Source organism: Colletotrichum aenigma (genome assembly GCF_013390185.1).
Source record: "Colletotrichum aenigma strain Cg56 chromosome Unknown KSG_Cg56_contig04, whole genome shotgun sequence".
Classification (NCBI taxonomy): Eukaryota; Fungi; Ascomycota; class Sordariomycetes; order Glomerellales; family Glomerellaceae; genus Colletotrichum; species Colletotrichum aenigma.
This window is the reverse complement of record NW_023500910.1, coordinates 5,094,549-5,118,472: the sequence shown is the minus strand read 5'-3', so window position 1 is coordinate 5,118,472 and position 23,924 is coordinate 5,094,549. Positions and strand designations below refer to the sequence as shown.

Below are 23,924 nucleotides of genomic sequence, written 5' to 3'. Positions count from 1 at the left end.
AGTATCTACTACATGAATAAAATGTCCATCTTCATGGTTCATTGAAAGTCATTGAAATACTGCGCAATTGACCGACGGGTATGAGGATCGACTCGGCCAAAAGTGATGTGAAAAACTTGAAGAACATATATGCAGCCAGTCTTTCCACATCTCAGGGTTTCGGCATGTGCATTGTTTTCAGTTCATACTGATCCATTGGCCTAACGCTCGGAATATCAACAGTGTTGATATTTTCACATACGATTTAGATGTAGTCATGAGTAACACATTAAATATCATCGATCACTGCGATCATCAAATCAGCCATTAATGAACGTCAAAATAGCAATGTCTAAGTTGACTCATCCCATCAATCTTCAGCGCAAGAGACACTCTCGATGAGGGTGATGGGTGAGTCACTCTCAAGTCTCCATTGGCAACTTCCTCATCGAGCCACACCAATCATCTGATGTGATAGCGCACCAAGCGGATATTCCCTAACGCCGATAACCACCCGCTACGTGACGCATATCAACCTCAGCACGCAATTCCCTCGACAGCCAGCTTCACGAAAACATCGAAATTTCACACTTCCTCCCTCTGAACCTCAGAATATCAGAGATGGCCGCCGCGATACACACCTCCGTCCCGGACGGCCTCATCCCCCTCCTCGAATCCCACCTCCCAAACTCGCTCCCCATCCTCCGGCGCCTGCAGTTCACACGCTTCCCCGGCGGCCAACGGCCCACCGCGCGCATCATCCTTGCCGCAGACGCCCCCGTATCCGACTCCCCGCGGAACTTTGCAGCCGCGTATCTCGACTTCGGGAGCGGCATAGAGACCTCGCTCTTCATGTACTCCACCCTCGAAGACTCCTCCGTTTCCGCCGAGGACCGCGAGGTGTGCGAGGCGCAGATCGGCGCGGTGGTCGATGCCGTGAAGGCCGTGGCGCGCGAGCAGCCCGAGCACAGGGGGTACCCGGGGCGGTGCCTGGTGGGCACGCTGGCGACGGCGGTGAAGGAGTCGATGGTGCGCCGCGGGGTGAGGATCGAGGCGCGGCAGGAGTATGAGTATGAGAAGTGGCTGTTCCGGGTGGAGGATGTGCGGGAGGTGGAGGTTGAGTTGACGGAGGGGGCGCGATGGGAAAGGGCGAATGAGAGGGATTGTGAGATTGTTATTTCGAGGACGAGTATTCCGCGGCAGGTGTAAGTTTTGAAGGGGATGGAGAGGGGGTTGGGTGCTAACCTTTTGATAGGAAGACGCTGTTGACGTTTCCGAGTTTGGTGTTAAAGTTGGAGGATGGGACGCCTATTGCGTGGTCGTTCTTGGGCAGGTTCAATGAGTTGACTTGTATGCTTGAGCGAGTGATACTAAGACTTTGGCTCTAGGGACTGATGCTTCTCTGTCGAGTCTTCACTGCGAAGTGGGTTACTGGTTAATGACCTAGAAGAACACGTTATTAATATTATGTAGGAGCCTTATCGTAAGAGAGGTTATGCAAAGGCTCTTGCCGCCAAGTTGTTCAAGAGGAGCACGTTCGAGTATGGCCCGGACGGATGGTGTTCTGCAGATGTTGCGCCGAATAATTTGGCCAGTCGAGGGATGTGTAAGAGCTTAGGAGGACGGCACGGATGGAATGTCTCATGGTAAGTTCCTCTTCATTTTGAAATTCCCGGTCTTCTAATGCTGTGTACAGGAACCTGCTGGTGCTTGATGATGAGAAGTAAGCACGTTATCAACCAAACACACCCCCAACTCCCCGGAGATTCCAGATTTTTCCAAATCAAACTTCACCCCCATAGATGACTTCAAAAGACGCCGTATGATGTTTTTAGAAGTTGTGTAGTTTTCTACCACATTGGTCGAAAAAGGTCAAAACGTTGCTGAACGTTATATTTGGCATTAACAAGTGAAACAAAATGACTAGAAATATTATTACGACGGTTTGCATTGATGTAAAGCACTCAATTAGCATGGGTAAAAAAGTCGGTATGATTTCTGATCATTCCGACATATCACAAAGTTTAAATACACACCGGAACCGCGATATCAAAGTTGATGTCGTCTTCATCGTCTTTGTTGCAGTCGCTTCAGGAACCAGTAACCCGCCTCCACGACGCGCCCCACACCGGGGCGAGGGGAGAGGGACCGCTCACTCAAAAATCTTCACCTCACCAACAAGATCCCCATACAGCATTCCCACCCCTCAGCCAGAACTCACAGGACATATTTTTCTCATCTTTTAAAATACGAACAAGAAGGGGAAAAAATGTCAGGCTACAACCGCGATACCGTCGTAAACTGCCTCACGCGGCACTACGAGCTGCTCGTGCGGATGGGCTACATGGACGCCTCGGTGGTGCAGCTGCCGCCCTCGGGGACCGGCTGGAGCGACGCCGAGCTGCGCGTCGACGCGCTGCGGGCGATGGGCCGCTCGGAGACGGCGATCGACCTGCTGCGGCACATGCCGTACCTGCGCGAGAACGAGACGGCGGACCCCGTCGAGGTGTACACGGAGACGTTTCCGCTGCGGTACCTGCGGGACGGGCGCTGGTTCGGCTCGGCGAGCGGGGAGGACTTTGCGACGACGGCGATGCTGGATCTGGGGTTCGCGCCGTTTGACGGGCCCGTGCCGGCGGGCATGGTCTCGTTGACGCATGCGGACGAGGGGATTTGGTGGCTGGTTGATACGGATGAGGGTTGGTTTCATTCTTTTTCTTTTCTTTTTACGTGTTGATTTTGACGGACTTCCTTTTTATTCTGAGGGGCTACGTCTGAATAGACCTCATGAGTTTACTAACAAATTTACACAGGATGCATCTATCCCTACGGCACCGAGTTCGAGGGCGACGAGGATGCGCCAGAGGGAGAGCCTTGGAAGGCTGTCGAGGCCGTCCCGATTGAGACTTACTTTGACAACGTCTACGCGCAGGTGGGCAACTTGGACGTCGTCCCGGCGCCACGGTCGGGCAAGTGGGATGCGCGGGTTGTGGAGGAGCACACTGAGGAGGGACATGTAAGTTTTGCAATTGAGCACCGAAAACACCATCTTCGAAAACATGACTCTAACACTGCTCCAGCTGGTCAAGGGCTTGTACCATGAGTTTGGGTGGCCCGATGCATTCCGCAAGGAGGAGTTCGTGCAGGCAGTCGAGCAGAACCGCGCATCGTTCCTGGAGGCGGGACTTGGAGACGACGATGAGGACGAGGAGATGGCTGGTTGAGGCGAGCATGAGACAAGCCTTCCTCTCATCATCACCAGAAGCGAACACTTTGGGAATCACTTGGTGCACGGTCTTCGGGGATGGGATGAACCCGATCTGCGCCGTCGGGCTGCTCAGAAATGTTCGGGTTACTCCGCAAGACGTGGCGGACGGGGAGACACCAATGACGATATCACGAATGAACATGAAAGACAAAAGCAAAAAGAAGATAGAGGATAGATATCGGATCGCGGAAGATGACCTCGGATGACGGATGTTGGCGGTCGCTATCAAAGCGTGTTTATCACACCTTATTCGACCCTGTTCTCATCAATCATCAAGCGCACTGCCTGCCCCCAAAACTCCACTTGCCAATGCCAAAATCCACGACGTTCCTGAGAAAAAAGAGCCGACCGGCTGGCAAAAGGGGAGGTTGGGGTACATGCTACCCTTGCCGATCCCCAAAAAGGCCTCTCTTTGCGGGGCTCTCTTTCTCTCTCTCGGTGAGCAGTTGAAGCATTGTGTTTGGAGATTTAGTCATTTGCGCTGCTTCTTATCAACACCGCTCACCTCACTGGCTGCACAGCGTCAAGTCATCCATAATCCCCATCTTGATTCTTGGCACCCCGGGCCCCAAAAGTGAACGCCGACGATATCGGAGAGAGACCCTTCTTCGCTTAAGCAATGACATCGATCTCCACGGATCTAGCGTGCTCGCAGCGAGCTCTCCGCTGCCCGGGTGTGCCTTGATGCTTGAGTCAGGGATCCGGGCTTCTCCAACTCTTCTCAATTCTCCAACGTCAGTGGTCAATGGGTTACACCGTCAACGTTGCCTCCATCAAGACCATCCCAGCGACAGACGGGGTCGTCGTGTGAGCGGGTCGTCGGGAAATTGTCGTCAACGAGAGGGGAAACACGAAGCGGCGCAACGCGGAAGAGGAAACGAAAGACCGAAAAAATGCTCTTAAAGGTCGGCGGCATCCGGTGCTGCGCATCGGTGCTGCTGTGTTCCTCCCTCTTCACCTCCTTCATCCACGGTGAAGAAGTACAACCGAGACAACATCACGGAGACGAGGGGTCGACGCAGTCAGTCATCATGAAGTTCTCCTCGTCGCTCCTCGCGGCGTCGCAGGTCGTCCTGTCCCCGGCCGCCGCCTACAACCCGGTCACCCTCAAGGACTACGGCACCTTCGCCGGCACCGTCGTCAACTCGACCTTCAGCGGCCGCGCGCTCCCCGCGCCCGTCGACGCCTGGCTCGGCATGGACTACGCGACGCAGCCCGCCGGGCCCGAGGGCCGCTTCAAGCCCGTCTCCTGGCCCGCCGCCTTCAACGGCACCAAGCAGGCCACCGCCTTCGGCAAGACGTGTGTCCAGGACCCGACCTCCATCGACGTGAGCACCCAGGACGAGGCCTGCCTCAACTTCAACGTCTTCCGCACCCGCGGTGTCCCGTTGGACCAGAAGACCCCCGTCCTCGTCTGGATACACGGCGGCGCCTTCGTGGCCGGCAGCTACAAGTCCTTCGACGGCGCCGCCTTCGCCGCCTCCTCCAAGGAGCCCATCACCGTCGTCAACTTCCACTACCGCCTCAACTCCCTCGGCTTCCTGCCGTCGGCTCTCTTCGAGGAGGAGGGCCTGCTGAACCTCGGCGTGCTCGACCAGCGCCTCTTCCTGCAGTTCGTGCAGAAGCACATCTCCGCCTTTGGCGGCGACCCCGAGGCTGTCACCATCGGCGGCCGCTCCGCCGGAGGGCACTCCGTCGGCATCCACTACTTCCACAACTACAACGCCGACGCCGGCAAGCCGCTCTTCGCCCGCGCCATCCACCAGTCCGGCTCCGTCACCGCCCGCGCGTTCCCCAACGCCACCTATCCCCTCTACGTCAAGCAGTTCGAGACCTACATGGCCTACCTCGGCTGCCCGACGGACGGCGCCGACAACGCCGCTGCCCTGTCCTGCCTGCGCGCCGCCGACATCGACGCCATCCGCAACATCAGCACCCAGCTGTACAACGACTACGACCCGGCGCTCACCTGGCCCTTCCAGCCGACGCAGGGCGGACCCCTCCTCGAGAAGTTCGGCTCCCAGTCCGGCTACGACGGCACCTTCTTCCACGTCCCGACCATCACCTCCAACGTCAACGACGAGGCAAAGTACTACATGGCCGGCGACAAGGAGACGAACGAGGAGTTCGTCGACTACATGCACAACACGTCCCCCGCGCTCAACGAGACCGACCTCGCGCTGCTGCAGGAGCTCTACCCGGACCCGGCCACCCACCCCGACTCGCCCTTCGCCAACTCGCCCAACAGCACGCAGTACAACCGCCTGTCTGCCGCGTGGAGCGACTACGCGTACATCTGCCCCGGCCAGGAGACGGCGTACCGCGCGTCGCTCGCCGACGTGCCGACCTGGAAGCTGCGCTTCAACACGAACAACTCGTGGCCCGCGTGGCGCGGCATCCCGCACACGGCGGATACGAAGTACACCTGGGACGAGCCCGTCGTGCAGTACCCCGAGATCAGCCACGTCTACCACGGCTACCTGTCCAGCTTCGTGCTGTCGGGCGACCCGAACACGTACAGGTACCCTGGTAGTCCGGAGTGGCCCAGCTACAAGCCCACCGGGTACGGTCTGGAGTCGGAGCCGGCGCTGCAGCTTGTTGTTGAGCCGAACAACGGCACGAGGGTCGAGGAGGATGTCATTCGCAGGGAGGCGTGTCTTTACTGGAGAGAGCCGGAGAGGGCTCCCCGGTTGAACAAGTAGATTAATTCACTGTAGATATTATTGGGTACGAAAGGAGCCCTGGTACAGAATCGAATAATGAACAATTCCTACACATCCCGACGAAATTCAGGATGATGCGACATCTTTATGCTCGGATCTCCCAATCGACATCATCACCCAGCCACTTCTCCTTCCACTCATCCGCCAACTTCTCATACTTTTGCTTCTCATCCTCCCGGCCCAGCTTCTCGTACAACATCGACAGCCACATATACCGCCAATTCGCCGTGATCATCAAGTCCTCCTCACGGAGCACCTCCAGACTCTCCTCGGTAAGCTGAATCGCCTCCTCTGTCTTGTTATCATACGAAGCATACTGCGACTTCGTCTCCAGCTCGTGCAGCCTCTTCCTATTCACATCCGACGCCGCCACCACCTCCTCCGGCGCGGTGCACAGCTTACACCCGCATTCAAACCCCCAGTCCTTCTTCAGGTTCCGCCGGCGGCGCTCTCTTGCTAACTCGACCGGCAAGTAGCTGATGGTGATCTCCTCGCCCTGCGCAATACCCTGCTCGCCCGCGACGACGGTGCCGGACAGCCCGTCGGTGGGCAGGCGCATGTACGCGTTGGGGCGGCAGTCGTGGTTGATGCGCGCGATGCGCGGGAGGACGGCCATGTTGGGCATACGCAGCTTGATGGTCAAGCTGTTCGCGTTGAGGGTGTCGAAGACGAGGTTGCCCCTGGCGGTCGGCAGGCGGTGGAGGTCGGCGATGACGGCGGGGGACGGGAGCTGCGCCATGCTGGCGTTGAGCAGCGTGTAGCCGTCGGGCTGCGTCATCCAGCGCTGGATGTTCTTGTCCATGATGAGGGTGGCCTCGTCGGTGAGGATGACCTCGTGCGCGGCGATGGGGCGCGTGGCGACGAGGCCCTTGCCCTTGCCCTCGATGTCGACGACCTCGTACGGCTGGGGGCTGGTCGATCGCGAGAAGTGTGTTTGGGTGTTTTTGGGGAGGATGGTGCGGTTGTTGGCGACGCACTCGAGGATGCTGGCGTCCATGACGCGCTGCTTGGCGATGATGCTGATGCCGTTGGGGCCGTACTGCGTGTCGGTGTAGACGCAGTACTTGGAGGCCGGGTCGGCGACGTAGCTTTTGCAGACCGGCTTGTGCGACCAAACGACCTGCTGCGGTGTGTGTTTCATGGCGAGCCCGGGAGCCTCGATCGGGCAGATGGACGGGAAGAGGTCTGGTGTTGCGACGCCATCGGGGCCGAAGGGGTGCCAGCCCACGAGATCCTCGACCAAGATGAAGGCCTTGAGGATGTGGGCCTTGAAGTCGAGAGCCTTGGGCCACATGTGGGCTGCCATCGTGTGTGGAACGAAGGTACTAGTCTGATATCACTGAATGTTTGGAACTTGACGATAATGAGGGACGACGACGAAGGACGACGACGAGGAAGGACGGCGAAAGGTCAGCGCGCGCGTCCCATGACTGTGGTTTTATTGATTCTGCCAACCCTTTTGGCCTGTTTGTCCTTCAAAGTTATACATTAGGCAAAAAAAGATTTAAATTCGAGATAAACAATATTGCAAACCTTTTCAACCCTCAGATCAAGCCCCCTAAGAAATACTCAATTCTAAATGGAGAAAGCTCCCTCTTGGACAATATCACATCTACCCACAAAACAAAATCTTTATTCTGTAAAGCAACAATATAATTCGTATGGACAGAAAGCTGAAGATTGTTCACACGAAAACACTATCATCGCCAGTCTGATAATTCATAATCCATCGACATGTCAAAATTGTGAAGGCTGCATAAATGTGCTGTCGATTTTATGCACACATTGTGACTGACTCGGCCTTCAACTTGGCCATTGACCATGTCCAGAAGGAAGTCTGAGCCTGGAACGACAATTGCAAAAGCCGTCTACATGAAATATTGAATGAATAAAAGGAAAACGCCACCTTCAATACCGAGTCTCTGGTCCTGTACAGCCAATGCAGCCTTCATTCAGCTCATAAACGGTCAGCCCCTCGATATGACAGTGAGGGGCACCCTGAGATCGTCACTGAAGGAGGGGTGATGTCACCACACCTGAACCCAGTGAGACATGCAGGCACACTCATCTTGTCGATTTTCTTCCCATTGACTCAATCGCATTCATGTCGCGATGTTTTCTCCTGAGACTCACTCACTTGAGGCTCACCCAGATGAAGCCTCCCACTTCCCTTCACTCATCACATTTCAGTAGCAGCTAGATGGGCTTATTTGCGGGTCTCCGAATCATCCCCGAGCTCGGGAGGGGCTCTCAGAACGGAACTGGTGCCCCGCGGCCGTTTTTAGTGTTTGACTCATTCTTTCAGGAGAGAAAACTCATTGGAGGCGGCTGAGATTTTGCATTGGGATCACAGGAACTTCCCTCTCACCTCTCAACCTAATCCAACCACAAACACCTCTTCAACCCCCTCCCGACCATCATTCAACATGGCCTCCGCCAAGCACGACCACATCTTCACGCTGTCCTGCCCGGACAAGTCCGGCATCGTGCACGCCGTGACCGGGGTGTTCGCGGCGCAGAAGCTCAACATCCTGGACCTCCAGCAGTTCTCCGACCCCGTCTCGGAGAAGTTCTTCATGCGCGTGCACTTTGGCCCGACCGAGACGGAGTCGACGGAGCACCTTACGGCCCCGTTCGACGCCCTCGCCGCCGAGCTCCAGCTGGACTGGTACCGCATCCGCCCCGTCGCCCGCAAGCTGCGCACCCTCATCATGGTCTCCAAGATCGGCCACTGCCTCAACGACCTGCTCTTCCGCGCAAAGTCCGGCCAGCTGCCCATCGACGTGCCCCTCATCGTCTCCAACCACCCGGACTACCAGACCCTCGCCGGCAACTACGGCATCGACTTCCACCACCTGCCCGTCACCAAGGACACCAAGGCCGCGCAGGAGGAGGCCATCCTCAAGCTCGTCAACGACAACGACATCGAGCTGATTGTCCTCGCGCGCTACATGCAGGTCCTCTCGCCCAAGCTGTGCGAGGCCATGTCCGGCAAGATCATCAACATCCACCACTCCTTCCTGCCGTCCTTCAAGGGCGCGAAGCCCTACCACCAGGCCTACGACCGCGGCGTCAAGATCATCGGCGCCACGGCCCACTTCGTCACCGCCGACCTGGACGAGGGCCCCATCATCGAGCAGCGCATCGCCAGGGTCGACCACGGCATGAGCCCGAAGGACCTCGTCGAGGAGGGCTCCAACATTGAGAGCCAGGTTTTGGCGGCCGCTGTCAAGTGGACTGCCGAGGGCCGCGTGTTCCTCAACAAGACCAAGACTGTTGTTTTCAACTAAGCTGGATATCCGGGGCGCATAGGGTTATGATGAAAAATAAAAGTTTGGCATTGTCTTTTTGGCGCTCATTCTATGTCTCTCGGCTTCTGCGGTGATTGATCCCCTTTCTCATGACTTGTTGGCTGCTCTATAAGGCTCGGCGAGACATCTCCGGCGGGCATCTCGTACACCATGTTCTCTACCTCCAGCTCATCCCGGTGCGATGGCGAATGCAGCTCCGTCAGCACCTGCAGTTCTCGTTTCGCTGTGTCAGGGTGTAGCTCAGCTATCGGGATACCGTCTCCGTCCAACTCTGGCTTTCCTCCGAGCGCATGGTACTCATCTCCGGACTGAGCAGCAGCATTCTGCTCATTTTCTTGTTGTCGACGGCGCTTGAAATACCACCACCCTCCACCGATTGCCCCGCAGATCCCGGCGACGGCCCCGGCGACGATCCCAGCCGTTTTCCTGCCGCCAATTCCCCCGTCGTCCGAATTATTATCAAGTGCTGTCCACGATCCCCGCCACGTATCTGCGAAATAATCGGCAGGGTTCGAGCTAAGGGTTTCGGCATCGTCATCTACAGCCACTCTCTGCCCCACGTTTGGCCCTGGTGCCTGCGCCATGTAGAACCTCTTTCTGTCGTAATTGTACCCAATAAACGCACCCTGTAAGAAGGCTCTCCCGAGAGATATGGGGTCAGTACTCGTCATGACCAATCCTTCTATGTCCAACGGCTTGCAAGGCCAGTACCGCATGTCGGCGCTCGAACCGTTCCTCTGGGGAGAGACATTGAGATAGAGTAGTTTGAAAGGTATCTTGACGGTGAGGTTCTCCGCTGATATGTCAGAGAAGACGAAACTCATGTACGCTGGAGAGTTCACGATTCGGTTGACGCGCTCCGAGTCGCCGGTCTCGTTCCAAATGTACAAGCCCAAGTCGTTGTGGAAGTAAACCGGCAAGTACGCGGCCGCAGCAGCGCAGACGCTTGGCGGCAGGTACAGGTACGGAAATGCAGCGTCCGGATTGACCATGAGGGAGCCCGGGGGGCCACTGAACATTTTTACCATGTCCTTCTGAGTGTTGGTGATGTTGTCCGCATCCCATACGCTGCCCAGTTGCTGGCCAGGCGGGAACGGAGAACCTCCGTATTCGACCCCCAGGGCAATGTCAATGAGAAAGGCAAGTGGAAAGGCGCCGTATGGGGACAGCCTGAAGGTCGCAACTCTTCCCAATGCACGATTCTTTTCGTATCCGCCAAAAGACAGAGAGATTGCTTGGTTCAGCAGGTTGCTGCCCAGGTGCATGAACCATGAATTCGATGTAATGGATTGGTTCTTGACGAGTTGGTCGGTGATTCCGAGAGGAATCCCTTCGTCGATCCGGGCTTGTTCGTAGTTTTCCCTGATGCCTCTTCCCAGGCCGAGGATGCCTACAGGAACGTTGGAAGTGACATTGATGTAGGTGTGGCTCCATTCATGCACCTCTGCAATAGTCATGTTGAAATCTGAAGAGTAACTTTCGAGTGATTCGTCTACCAGGTAGAGGCCCAATACATTGAACCACATCGATGTCCAAGGGCTCCAGATCATGTACTCTGTCGGCCAGTAGTTCAGCGCGTCAATCTGGGAGCCCCTTGAGATGTAACGGACGGCGCCATTCTTCGAAAGGCTTCCCCGAAAGTTGCCACCAGCGTCTACTGACAACATCTGAGAAGGTGAATTCCCCGAGGGCCACACACGTGCGCGGAATTCCACTTCGCCATCGACGACTTGGTCGACTGGGAAATAACCACTTAATCTCGCTGTGTTCCATGGTCCATCTACATCACTGCTTGAATCGCCCCCTTGATCCATCAAAAAGAGCGTCGCAGCAGATGCGCAAGCCGCATTGAACACCAGATGTAATATTCGCATCGTTCGTGGTACGCCGTGTGAGATAGGATGGGAGATTTGGACGGAATGACAAGTTGCTTGGGAGTGGCAGACGGCGGAGGTGTGCTCGTGGTGTTAAGCTGAATGGACTGGAATCTCAGACCAAAAGGAGTCGGAAGGAGGAGATCAGGAGAGACGTCCCGTCGAAACAGACGCGGGACTCGAGAGCGGAAATGTTAAGAACTGTGCCGCAATCTTTTTCCACGGGGGAAATTAGGAGGAGAGCCGATTTGCAGTTTGCAAGGTTGAGGTTCCGGGATCGCGATGTTTGCTGGCTCCAACAGCACCAACGGTTGGACAAGAACCCTGGAACCAGTCCCGACAGTCTGGGCGAGCTCACTCCACTTCCTCGTCTCAGAGGTCTAATCTGAATCTGGGTAGCCGAATAAGAAAGAAGACTCATGCCACTCGTAGCTTGTCCTATGAGGAGTAGCGGCCGTACGTTTGAAAAGCGGTCAGATGCTGGCTTGGCAAAACAACATGAAGACAGAGCTGAACTCGCTGGGAAGTATCTAAATTTTGACCTGATCACTACGTGCAGCTTGCTAAAATGATTTAAAGCGTAACTTCTGGATCGGTCTGGTGCTCGTGGTTGTTGCTTTCGAACCTATGTTCGATCGTTACGAACTTTCAGGATCCAGCATATATCCGTACCTATAAAATGTGATACCACCATTCCTACGATTTATGCATTTTATACTATCATTATTGTCCCTCAACAGTAATGGGTTTGTTGAATTTTTTGGTGAATATTATGAGTTATTGCGCTGGATGTGTTGAGATAGTAATGATGAGGGTTTTTCGAATTCAATCGAAGAGTTCGGTGACGGTCGAATGCATAAGAGCTCAGACTAGAAGGGAAGAGAGCAATTACTAAAGACATGACTGACGCAAGTAAAAACCGTCTTTTCGATAGTAATACAAGAAGGATTTGGAAAAATCTCAGGCGAAGACCTGAATGCGTTAGTAAACACCTCTCAGAGTTTTGTCGACGTAAGGGCATGCCGCGTCGCGCAATTTCCGACTGTTGGCCAATCTCCCCAGCGCTTCATGAGCAAGAGCCTTGGTAGATATGAAAAGAGTGAGAGAACCTCACTTTGTGCCGTAGAATCCCTCGAGGGGTGTGCTACGAAGGCTTTGGATTCCCCTGCTGGATACTGTGCTACAACCCAGATTCAATATGGGTTACTTCACAAGTAAAGTCTTGAACCTCGACCATCACAAATCAGTCATGGCAGTCATACTGCGAGACAAAAGCAGAAGGAAAAGTTTTGTTAATGACAAGATGCAAAACAACTGGTGATGGAAGCCTCTTGATAGAGTGTGGAAGCAGTAGGATGAAAAGAATAGTTCATACACAGTTACAGGTATCTATTGGACACGACGATCTTGCATTGGCCTGCTCATGGAAGGTGAAATGGTCAAAACACATTAACATTCGATTTTGAAGCGACCAAAGCAGATGAGCGACTAAACACTTGCAACTGAGAAGAAAACATGATGCTTGAACGAAAAATACGACAATCTAGGTTTGTACTTTTCAAACACGATATAAGTCTTAGTCGTCAATATGAGGTCGACCTTCATCACACCAACATCAAAGGCAGCCCATACCACTGCCGTTATCGTACGGTGATGGAAGCATTTTAGGGAGGTTCACCATCTTGAGCCCCCTGGCGAAACATGTCTTGTCGGCCGGACCCGACGACAGTGACCATCTGCGTGTGTGTGCCTTTGTCTTGGGGCCTAACAATGCTCAGGCATTGGCACCCAATACATGTGAGGCGATGACAATGGAATCTTTGTCAAGACCGGCCTTTCCCCATGTCAGACGATTCGGGTTCATCCAAACCAAACAGAGCGTCGATTTCTTCAAAGCGGACATCAGTTTCGTCGTGTTCCTGAAGATTGGGATCCAAAGGCGTCAGGGAGGTGTACTGATCAAGGTGGGAACTGCCACCAGAATCATGTAAGTCGTCTTGCAGATGCCCATTGAAGGGACTCGTGTTGTCGTCCTCGTTGTGGAGCGAGCCAGGAGGTTCTATTCGAGCAGTGACTGTAGCGACCTGATGCGACATTGAAGGCGTACGGGGGAGACTTCCTGCCTCTGCGTTGTCAGATGGAGCATTGGTATCCGACTCGGATTCGTGGGAGTGAATGGTTAATGTGTTGCTTAGGAAGCTTGAAACCCGGTGAAGGATAACTCCAAGACTTCCAGGAGATGCGATCAACCCATCATCAGCCAGCTTCGTAGCGAATGGGGACGCTGATGCTACAGACGTCAGGCACGCTCTGAAAAAACCAGATACGTTGTCGTCCAAAAGAGGAGACTGCGGTTGCGCAATACCATTGCCTCCACAGGCGATGTCCCAAACTCTGTACCATCGGTCTCTCTCTGAAATCTGGCGTTCCCGTCTGCGGCCCCTCAACTCCGTCGCCTGGTCTTCGGTCAAGCCGTCGTATGGATCGGGTTGTGGTTGTAGAGCTGCATCGCAACTTCCTACGTGGGCATTCCAGAGTACCCTAGTCTCGAAACTCGTTCTGCAACGGGGACACCTGTTCGCTACGTAGTGAGACCTGAAGAGGTGCTGTAACATATGGGACGCGGTGTCGAAGTTCAGCATCGCGCATCGGAAGTATTTGATCGGGTCTTTCTTGAAGAATGGGCATGCAAAGCGTGCAAAGGGATTTGCATTTGCGTCAAGCTTGGATCGTTTGCCGCCTCCATTGCCTGAGCCTCGGTCACCGCTTCTTCTTCTCTTTCCCCTCTGTCCCGTCGACTTGACTTCTGGTTGACGAGCAGTCGAGTCTTTCGCGCCGTTGCGACCGGACGAGCATCGACTGCCTTTGGAACTATTAGGTCGGTCGGTTTCGGGATCGCCATGGCCGTGCTTTGCAGCAAGTTGACGTGCCACAGCCAAGAGGAATTGTCGCAGCGATAGCCTGTGCTGCCCTTCAGGCTCGGGAGTGGTGACAGACTGCTGACTCGAGTGGTCTGGCAAACTGGCCAAGAATTGATCTATGGTGGGCTCTGGAGGTCGAACGTTATGGCTACTGAGATTTGAGACGCTTGTGTTGGTCTGGTAGCCAAGTGTCGCTGGGCTATCTGAGAAACTAGGAAGGTCGGAAGCGAGTTTTCGAGGCCATGGTGGCTGGTTTGGCGCTGATCGCGAGGGGTCGAGAGCCTCACGAGCGGCACCGACTTTCTGAATAGAGGATGGTAGTGTGGTTCTAACGGCGTCGTTGCTTGCGTGGATTGGCAGACGAGAGTGGAGGGTAGCATCGCTATCGCTATTGAGGTAATCAAAGCTAGAGGCAGTGCTGCCGAAGACTTTGAATGGGAGGTTGTTCGTAATTGGAAGGTCGTCCAGGGTCGATTGTCTTTTCAGTTTACTGAGAAGCTTGCTGACACTGGGATACCTGCGGCGCGAAAGCTCAAGCTCTGCCTCGTCAAGTCGAGAATAAAGAGTGTTGGAGGCTGAGATATTTTCATCCCCCAAGTCGCTGCTGTCGTTGGGAGATGGTACTTGCTTGGAAGACTTCTTCTGGGTGTTGGATAAACTGGTTTTAAAACGAGGGAGAGACTTGTCTTTGATGAGCGGAACGCGTTTGCTTTCAGGTGGCCCGGTAATATGCAGCCCGCGCAAGCGGGACGGAAGGTCACTGAAGCGGGATCCCGAGTTCACCCCGGGAACGGAGGGAGGACGAGACGCCATATTGATGTAACTTGTGTCAGGTAAAATCGGGGTGCAGTATGCTTTGTGTTGCCTTTAATACAAATATGAAGTGGTAATGTCGCGACGAGAGCCTGAAGGGGGAAAAACGGAGGGCTTGGGTTGTCTTTCTCTCCTTCCCCCCTCCCTATGCCGTGACCCCTGTCTTCGAATGTGCAGAAAAAAGTTGCTGTGGAAGGATGAAGCGAAAACGCGGCGGTGGTTGATGGTTCGCCCTTGCACAGCCAGCCAGCCTGCCTACCATCACCACCACTTGCAGCTGCAGTTATGTGAGGCTCCCCTAAGATACCCATGTGTCTGCGCCCGCTCTTTTAGTAGGCGTTCGTTAACCATAAATCTGTGGGATTACTTGGAGATTGATCCCGATGGCGGCGGGGTGTGGTCTTCACCCACACTTCCTGAAGTGTCCCGCATTATGTTGGCGAACAGCAACCAAACACCAACCTAGAGGTCACGGAGACCAAACCACGAAATCTTTAATGGCAAGTTTGTGGGTGAAGTAGGAGTCGTAACGGATGGATTGTGGGATAATCCAGTTGTATATAGCAACAAGAATTCACGAGTCTTTCAACTACCAGCTCCTAATTCAATCTGCAACCAGCAACATCTTGATCCTGAGATTAGCGGTATTACCTCATACAAAGCCTCCCGCCCATAAATCTCACGATAAATCACATAATGCCAACGGGAAGTGAAGTATCGTCGCCAGCACCATCACCGGCGCCATCCCGAACGCATACAGATGGAATCAAGTAATTATTTCTCATTTTCTCGTCACCCTTCTCTTCTTGCTTCGAATTTCTACCTTTTAGAAAACCTCTTTTGCTAACTACGGACTTGCTTATAGTCGTGGTGCTGGGATGCAGTTCACTACTTCTCTGCGTTTCGAATCTTGGTGTCATGATGCTCCGCCGGTAACGGCACGGCTTCTCGCTGGAATTCCCAGCGAACAGCATGCCGATCAACTTCGAAAATCTTTGGAACGGTTTGACGAGCAATGGGCGAAGTCTGCCTGACGCAGATGCCTTACCAATCGGAACGGCAAGGTGGATGGAGAACTTGTACATACTTGACCAGTGATATCAAAGTGTAAAAAGCTGGATGTTAAATAGGGAGGCTGAGTTTGATGGTTCATGTCGAATTGGGAGTGTGTAGCATGGTGAATCGAGGCTGCCAGGCGGCATGTGAATTAAGTATTTGTGAAGATATTCCCGCATTTGGCCCCTTGGAAAAAGTCGAGAATCGTAACTGCAATGAACAACGTTTCAATTTTCACATACGCGATCATGAACCTCACTGTGGGCTCCAGCTAAAATTGACAAGGTTGAGACAAAGCTTAGAAGACCACGTCACTAGTTCAGAGTAGGTGCTGGGTGCACAAACAAGGTAGACTAAATTGCCCGTCGACATACTCCTGTGCTAGGTCAACATGAGTGGCATCGAGGCTCATCTGTCCATTCGCACACGTAGGAGGCCGCCAAGAAACATACCGTCCCGGACAGCGAAATTTGGCTGTCAGGCGGCGACAAGTCAGGCAATTGGGCTGACCGACAACTAAACCCACAATTGCGTTCTTCCACAAATGTGGGCAATGGCATCCGAGACCATTGGGGGCAGTGCATAATCGCCAATGCATGGTGCTATGTTATGATTGGAGGTGTTGCCTTGATAGCGTGGTGGCGCGTAACAGCAATGATTACGGATCCCGTGAATAACTAAGACGAATCAAATGTGCACTTTACGATATGTCTGGCCTCCGCGACCCGCCCTGCGTTGGAACTGTCTGAAATCTCACCCGATGCATAAACATACAAACTCTGACATGACCTGGTCATCTCCGAAATACCTTCATCGCCGACGACTTCAGCGTGATGATGCAGCTACAATGTGGAGGAAATCACGAACCGATTCCAGGGAATCCTCCGATGTACCGAAAGGCGGAAGCTCATTACCCCGACGAACGAGATCGGCCATCGAACGAAGCAGGGATATAACTAAACCGAGAAATAAGAGCAATGGTGGAGCTGGATGGATGAGACGAGGCGTTTTGGATACCATCAGACATACTAGCACAGTGTCTTCGATGGGAACACAGCATCGTGCTTGGATGGAGAACAGAGAACAGAAATTTGGCGTTTCTGTCAACCAGTGGAAGGTAGGTGACAAAGGCTTGGATATTCAAGGCGTTTCATGCGGCTTGGGCGGTCCCCTTTCTGCATTTGAGGTTGTCGACCAAAACACAAGAAATACTAGGATTCCAGAACAGTGGAAAACTGATAACGACTTTGGCTGACACAGTTCTCAAGGCCATATCTCAACGTCTCGGATACGAGTGCATGGTTGAATCATACATCAAGGAGTCAATACATGGAGACAATCCTGGCCAACATGTAGCTGCCATGAACCTGGCCATGAACCCGCCCTTACAGGACCAAAGGAAAGACCGAAGATCTGTGGAAACACGAGCCAGTAAGTACTTACACAGCTTCATCGACCTTGACGGCAGAGCTCACGAAGAACTTTCTCCCATGTATGATCCAAGTTGGAAAGTTCGCTACATGCCAGAAAGTGATTGGTTCTCATCTGCCACCACCTATTGATGAAGTAGCTTAAAGAAGGCTTCATGGGCCATTGAAGCTTGACAGCATTGCTGATAGATAATTTTGCAAGAATTAGGTTGCGTACATCACCCTACTAGCAATGAAATTTCCGCCGAGCCGGAGACCAATAGTGTTCTTGATTTGGAATCTCAGAAATCAGCGAACGGTACGTAAAGAATATCCATTACTGAGTTGAACACACTGATTATGTTAAATCAGGCGCACCGGTCTTTTGTCCTTCTAGATCGAAGATTTCTACAACCTCTGACTTGCCCTCTTTTCATATAACAGGTAATGCCCCCTAGAACGAAATGCAGCCGTCGCTAACAAGTGTTCCAGCAGCCAGAGATGAGCACTTGATCCTTGGGAGATCACTTCAGGGGCCCAAAGCCCCGTGGCCCCTAGTAAATTTCAGTGAAGTTACCGAGGTCACAGACTGCAACGGAGGCCCCGGGAAAAGATCGCAAGCCGTGTTTTTCCTTAGTGAAGGGAAAGACACGTCCCAGTCACACAGTAGAAAACGGCTGAAGCCTGACGACCAGAGAGATGATGATTCGGGTGACGAGGATCAGAAAAAGGCACCACTAAAAAGAGATGCCGGATTCGATATGGATCCCACACAGCCAAAGCTTTTTGCCTGCCCCTACTACAAGCTTGACCCTATCAAGTATCTCAACTGCTTTAAGCGATTTCACTTGAAACGCGTCAAAGACGTCAAACAGCACTTGCATCGGAAACACTCTGTCACGGAGCTGTACTGTCCCACATGCTGGCGCACTTTCGAAGGACGTCCGGAAAGAGACGATCATATTATTAAGCGCTCTTGTTCTCCTCGTGATCAACCCACAGCTGACCCTGACGTAATGACGCCAGAACAGCAAAGACTCATCGCTAAGCGCACAGACAGCGGTCTTGATGAGCCTAAGCAGTGGTTTGGTATTTGGAAAATACTATTTCCCCAGAAAGACGAGCCTAAGTCTCCTTATCTTGGGACAGAGTTGCAGGAGGTGATAGGCACGGTCCGGCAGTACTGGAGGGCGCACTGCCATAGCATAATTTCAAATGCTCGCCAACGAAGCTCTGGTTCTGAATCATCGACCATCGAAGAGTTCGAAACCATGTCGGCGGCGGAGAGAGGCATCCATCATTTCAGTGCAGAGGTTCTGACGGATACTATGGAAATTCTGCTGGACCGATTCAATGCCGATACGCGCGAACGAGGCAAAGAATGCTCCAGATCGCCGCCACTGCAAGAGGCTGCCCCCCTTCATTCCTCCCCAAGCAAGATCGAGACTGAGAATGAGAACTGCATAGTGCTATCTCAGGGTTTAAGAAACAATGTCGAATTTCACGGCCCGGACTCATACGAGTCTGTTCCCATTGAGGAGGAGATTAAAGATTTGATCCCAGTCGCCGAAACAGACTCAGCAGTCCCCCTGGACGTCAATTGGCCAGACAACATAGACTTCGACTTCGGAGACTTCCTTGATTCTTCGTTTCACCCTATGTCAAGCTAGATCAAGGAAACCGAGAATTGCACTACTATGGAAAACTTTGTTTGTATCTAGGTAAATGTGAGATTGTTACGGTGTCAATGCAACCTGCTTACTTACTGTACCTTAGGTATTAGAATGAACAGTATGCATGGGTAGAATACGTTGGGAAGACTCGTCTTTTCCGCAGTAGAAAATATCACCCGTCTAAAGTAAGCAGGATAGACAAAGGGACACATGTATATAGCATAGCCAACTGGCTACTTACGAGCTTGTTCGATTTATTAAAAGGCCTTCATCTTGACTCATCGTTTCAGAGAGCTAAAAAAAGAGCAGCTTTCGACGTTGGCCTGATTCGAACAGACGCTCCCGAAGGAACAAGATTTCTAGTCTTGCGCATTAGACCACTCTGCCACAACGCCCGAATCCACTCAGGGTGGAGATGTTCTATAGGTGACATGAAGCGGATCATGATCGCTAAGCTGACCCATGCTCGAGAGGTTGAGGATAAGTACCTAGTGGAAAAACCTGGGAGGCTAGTCAAGTCGTCTGCCATTGTCGACGTGACAATTTTGTACCTTCACTGTAGTACGCTAACTCGTGGGTAAACAATGTGGCTTGTTCGAGCCACCAAAATTCATCAACCTATAAACTCCGCCGATACCAAATACCTTTGTTCAGCTCTTGAACATTTTTCCCGCGCCCTTAACTCCTGGGGTATCATGAGTTGCCCGGATCGGTCATCAAACATACTCCGCCGCTTCATGGTCCACAATAGTACTGCCAGAGTCTGGTTGGCTTGAGCTCGAGTGCCGAGCAATTTCGAGTGGAGACAAGCCGATTGGTGCGGTCAGACGACGAGACATGGCTCGCGGCCGCCTGGGAATCTCTGTGTGCACTATTCGTCCTGAACCTGAGCTTTCCTGCTGGCCGGGGCCATGGGTATCTTCTCCTGAATTCCTCTTCGACGCTGTCTCTTGCGAGGAAAGGACAAATCGACTGCCTAGATATGGCATTGAGAATCTCCTGGACCTTGACTCTGTTGACCTTGATATTGATTTCTTCTGGTTGGGAACGGGAGCACCCTCGTTACTGTCTCTTCTGGATTCAAGGTGTGCGTTCATTGAGTGCGACTCGCGGACTACCTTGGCAATGAGGTCGGCCATACCCATCTCGATATGTAGCTTCAAGAGATAGGCGAGGGGATGAAATTGTGCGTAGCTGGGGATGTCAGTATCTGTTCAAGGAATTGACGAGAGAGAGTACAACATGAGAGTATTGGGAAGAGACATGAGTCCTATCAAGATGACCTATATCCACTTCGGTAAGTACTGATTCAGTCGCAGTGTCATGCGCATAATACTCACGTCGAGTGACATGGACACTGCAATCATGAGAAGATTGAAGTTAAATAGCCTCGTGTACTTTGTGAGGCCGCTGGCAATCAAGCGTGACTTGACGAGATAGATGAAGGTGAGGTTGAGGCTTGCGTCAACGATCAAGAAAATTGCCTTCTCGATCCTGTCCCAGATCTCGTTGACGTGGATGTATGTGTGGTTGATTTGAAGACGCGCAGGGATCCATATGCAGAAAACGCTGATGTTAACTGCGAGCAGGATCCCGAAGACGCCCCACTTCAACCGGCTTGCATGCGACTGAATCGGTATCAGAATTGCGATCCGGTTGATGATGATTTGCATCAGACATTGAACTTGAATAGACCACAGGACGACTGGAGGAGCCAATTCGTTAACGGCGCCGCGAAGAAGTCGGTCGTACTCGATGGAACTTACGAAGGAAGAAGAAGTATTCGAAGCTAGAAAGCCGTCAGATTTGGTTTTTTCGGATATGGATTTGATGCACGTACCTTGCGTCAATCCTGCCCGTAAGGTAGCACCAAGATATGATGCCAATAACCATACTCGCAATCCATTCCGACCATATCAGCCACACATACGTGTTGATCCGGTGTATCCTTCTCCAGCTCGCCAAAGTCTGTCGGTATCCTTTGACCCCGCTCCATAGCCCGACTCCAAGCGTGAACCCCCAAAACATGCTGGCGATGTTCATGTCGTTGACCGAGGGTGGATGCTCCTCGTACCACGGAGGAACAAGAGTTCCCGCCATCGTGAAGCTAGATGTCGATGATCATCAGTCGATTGCGAAGGATCTTGGACGAGACGTCCGCCTTCATCCCCAACGGCAGCGCAGGGACTCGAGGGAGAAGAACGAGAAATGCTGCTGGGCAGGGAAACTTTTCCACGAGGGGCGCGAAAATGCTGGGGCACGGCTGTCCATATGAAGGCCTGGAACCCACTGACCGCCGCTCATCGGAACTTCTGTGCCGCGCTAGAAGTGATGGCGAATAGACACGCTAGAATCTGAGGAATTAAGCCGGCGTATGGTGGCAGTCTGGGGGAGTTTATTCGAAGGTTGGTGTGGAATGGAGGGTGCGACACAAGCGCGGTGACTGGTCTGCAGAGCAAACGCCGTCGAAGATTCCCTATTCCCGACTCGGGAACGTCAGTGCTGGCCGAACTGGATAACCTTGGACCCTGCAGGCGTCAAGTTGTCCGTGGGCAACGTTCAGACCCAACCCGTTTTAGCTGGATGCCAAGGATTTATGGGCAAATTTTACCTCTTGTGGTGTCTTGCTGCATCGAACAGACTTTCCCTGTAGCCGGTTGGCGGCCGGCAAATGAAGTATGCAGTTGCTTTTGGGGCACATGGGAGTTCGCCACGCCGTTCCAAGTGAGATGGCTGCTACGATGATCTCCGGACAGTTATGCCAGGCTCCCCTGGAGGCGGGGCTGGGAAGCTGCCGCGAGAACAAGGCACGGTCTGGATATGGGTAATGGCGCCGTTGAAAGACTGCAACCTGACGGACGGCGCGGAGATCGGACTGGACGCCGGTGCAACCGGATTGCCGCCAACGCCCAAACCTCTCACAGCCGCGTCTCCTGAAAGCCGCCAGGACTCGGGAGATGCCGTCCCAGAAAAGAATTAAGTAATAGCAAACGGGCTGTCTAAGCCTTAACAGCGGTGAATTGTCCGCTCTCTGCCCATGCATAACTGTTCACGATCTCCGGCCCGACAACACAGACACTAGGACAGCGAGTTCCCGTAGTAAGGGGCACCCTAGACTCCCTTGGGGGATTAAGCTTTGGCCTCGCAGGAACGTGCGTCACTCCAATCGAGATCAGCACGAGGGTAAAAATGTTTTAGTGTGGGCATGCGAGTCAGGGTTCACTATTGTCGTCATTGGGGAAAGACTCCAACACCACAAAGGGGTTCGTTCCAAAGTGTCCCTCCGGCGACAGACTCTGGACGGCACGAGACGGCACCGTCTCCGAGACCGAGCTTTAGCGGCTTGTGGGGGCGATCTGCCGGCCAAGCATCAGTGTTCGTTTCGTGTTCTCTCATTTGTTTGAAGGTCTGTTGTCTATGGCGTCAAGTTGGAGAACATTACTCTGGGGATACCTCGAAAAGGTGAGAGATCATCACGCCCCTGACTCAATTGTCTGATGTTTTGGTGACGTCTGATAGTTCATAAGGCACCTTACAGAACGTGAAGACTTAATCGCTTCCCGCGGGAGTATCACAAATCAAGGCGAGCCCTCGGAATCAAAGCTGTTTACTACTGTTCTTTATTGTACAGCGCAAGATGAGGCTTTCATCGCTTAAACACCCACACTCGGTCCGCTCTTATTGTAGGTAGGATTTAAATTGCATAACATCGCGTTACAAGATCAATCGTCAAGAAACTGCGACTCTGTCAAACTGGCTCCACATTTGCAGATCCGAGTACGAAGTGCTCATCGCCAAAACGAGTGCTATGCTCACATGTATGTAGATGACCGATTGGTAGTACGAATACACACATGGAGTCTGTTAAATTCCGTATGTTGAAAACCTCCATTGGTTCTGTCACGTCATCAAATCATCCGAATACCGGAGAGCAACCCCAGTAAGATGGGTAGTTGATTCTGTTCACGCTGATTCAAATCGGACGGTTTAGTAAGGTTGTCAAAGTAAGCAAGAAAGGCGCGTGACCATGAACAAACATGATTGTGTGAAAAGTGATATCAAGCATGAGCACTTCAGAACGCTACCTAGCTGAAATAGGATTCTCCAAACATGGTACCACCGTCAGTTGAGATCAATATACGCTCACACCAATGAACACTGATATTAACCCAGGATGACAGAACCAGGTATTTATTCCATCGGCAATCTCTCGAAGCTACCTCACGACGATTTCAACTATGACATTCAATGGCACCCGTGTAACATAGCGGATGTCGCATATCTATCTCCGAAACTGAAGTTGTGGAAACCAATAATGACCTAGCCTTTGAATGTTTGAATTTGTATTGTCATCATGGCCTCATAATCTTTAGGTCGCAGAACTTGCCGAAACCTGGGACAGGAACCGGGTTCGTTGCAAAGTGGCACTTAATAAAGCATTCAATAGTGCTTGCCTCCACTTGCTATCGTTCATAGGTGGACTTTCACTCAGTACCAGCCAAGTAAAACTAAGGTGCTGTGCTAGTTCATTGAATTGTAAACTCGGTGTGATCACCACGCTGCGGTGCGCACGGCTTGCACAGGCTCCGGCACATGAAGAACATGTCAACCTGTCAGATGTCATTCTAGTAAAGTAAGAAGGCAACAAACAATTCTCTTCCAATGGGTATAAGTTGGGTTTTCCTGTTCGCTCCTTGAACGTGCTATGTGAAAAAAAAGCAAAGTACTTACAACTATGAACCTGGACTCTACCTTATGTATGTTTAAGTCTCCAAACGGATAAAAAACTATTCATGCAGACGCAATGATCAAGACGCACATTCCAAATCCGATAATGTCCTATCTTGCTCCACAGGCACGGTGTTCACGTACGCTCGCTCTTAGTGGAACCCGGCGG

The 23,924-nt window shown here is 52.7% G+C and overlaps 7 protein-coding genes across 7 annotated transcripts; 4 read left to right on the top strand and 3 right to left on the bottom strand.

The window, feature by feature from the left end:
• Nucleotides 1–600: 600 nt before the first annotated feature.
• Nucleotides 601–1,706, top strand: CGCA056_v007196 (uncharacterized protein; the record flags this gene model as incomplete). The annotated part of the gene is made up of 5 exons (XM_037322445.1): nucleotides 601–1,184; nucleotides 1,235–1,329; nucleotides 1,368–1,402; nucleotides 1,453–1,625; nucleotides 1,676–1,706. 5 exons carry the CDS (start codon nucleotides 601–603, stop codon nucleotides 1,704–1,706), a joined length of 918 nt encoding a protein of 305 aa, XP_037179296.1.
• A 542-nt stretch (nucleotides 1,707–2,248) lies between these two features.
• On the top strand, nucleotides 2,249–3,203 carry CGCA056_v007195 (uncharacterized protein; the record flags this gene model as incomplete). Its single annotated transcript, XM_037322444.1, has 3 exons — nucleotides 2,249–2,678; nucleotides 2,793–2,995; nucleotides 3,060–3,203. The coding sequence occupies 3 exons, from the start codon at nucleotides 2,249–2,251 to the stop codon at nucleotides 3,201–3,203; spliced, it is 777 nt and encodes a 258-aa protein (XP_037179004.1).
• A 1,075-nt stretch (nucleotides 3,204–4,278) lies between these two features.
• ACHE-1 (Acetylcholinesterase) lies at nucleotides 4,279–5,949 on the top strand (the record flags this gene model as incomplete). Its single annotated transcript, XM_037322443.1, has 1 exon — nucleotides 4,279–5,949. The coding sequence occupies one exon, from the start codon at nucleotides 4,279–4,281 to the stop codon at nucleotides 5,947–5,949; it is 1,671 nt and encodes a 556-aa protein (XP_037179295.1).
• Nucleotides 5,950–6,055: 106 nt separating this feature from the next.
• On the bottom strand, nucleotides 6,056–7,276 carry ASHR2 (Histone-lysine N-methyltransferase ASHR2; the record flags this gene model as incomplete). The annotated part of the gene is made up of 1 exon (XM_037322442.1): nucleotides 6,056–7,276. One exon carries the CDS (start codon nucleotides 7,274–7,276, stop codon nucleotides 6,056–6,058), a length of 1,221 nt encoding a protein of 406 aa, XP_037179005.1.
• Nucleotides 7,277–8,396: 1,120 nt separating this feature from the next.
• purU (Formyltetrahydrofolate deformylase) lies at nucleotides 8,397–9,260 on the top strand (the record flags this gene model as incomplete). The annotated part of the gene is made up of 1 exon (XM_037322441.1): nucleotides 8,397–9,260. One exon carries the CDS (start codon nucleotides 8,397–8,399, stop codon nucleotides 9,258–9,260), a length of 864 nt encoding a protein of 287 aa, XP_037179300.1.
• Nucleotides 9,261–9,325: 65 nt separating this feature from the next.
• Nucleotides 9,326–10,948, bottom strand: CGCA056_v007191 (uncharacterized protein; the record flags this gene model as incomplete). Its single annotated transcript, XM_037322440.1, has 1 exon — nucleotides 9,326–10,948. The coding sequence occupies one exon, from the start codon at nucleotides 10,946–10,948 to the stop codon at nucleotides 9,326–9,328; it is 1,623 nt and encodes a 540-aa protein (XP_037179299.1).
• Nucleotides 10,949–20,241: 9,293 nt separating this feature from the next.
• CGCA056_v007190 (uncharacterized protein) lies at nucleotides 20,242–21,127 on the bottom strand (the record flags this gene model as incomplete). The annotated part of the gene is made up of 4 exons (XM_037322439.1): nucleotides 20,242–20,310; nucleotides 20,368–20,732; nucleotides 20,794–20,816; nucleotides 20,868–21,127. The coding sequence occupies 4 exons, from the start codon at nucleotides 21,125–21,127 to the stop codon at nucleotides 20,242–20,244; spliced, it is 717 nt and encodes a 238-aa protein (XP_037179298.1).
• Between the last annotated feature and the right edge of the window lie 2,797 nt (nucleotides 21,128–23,924).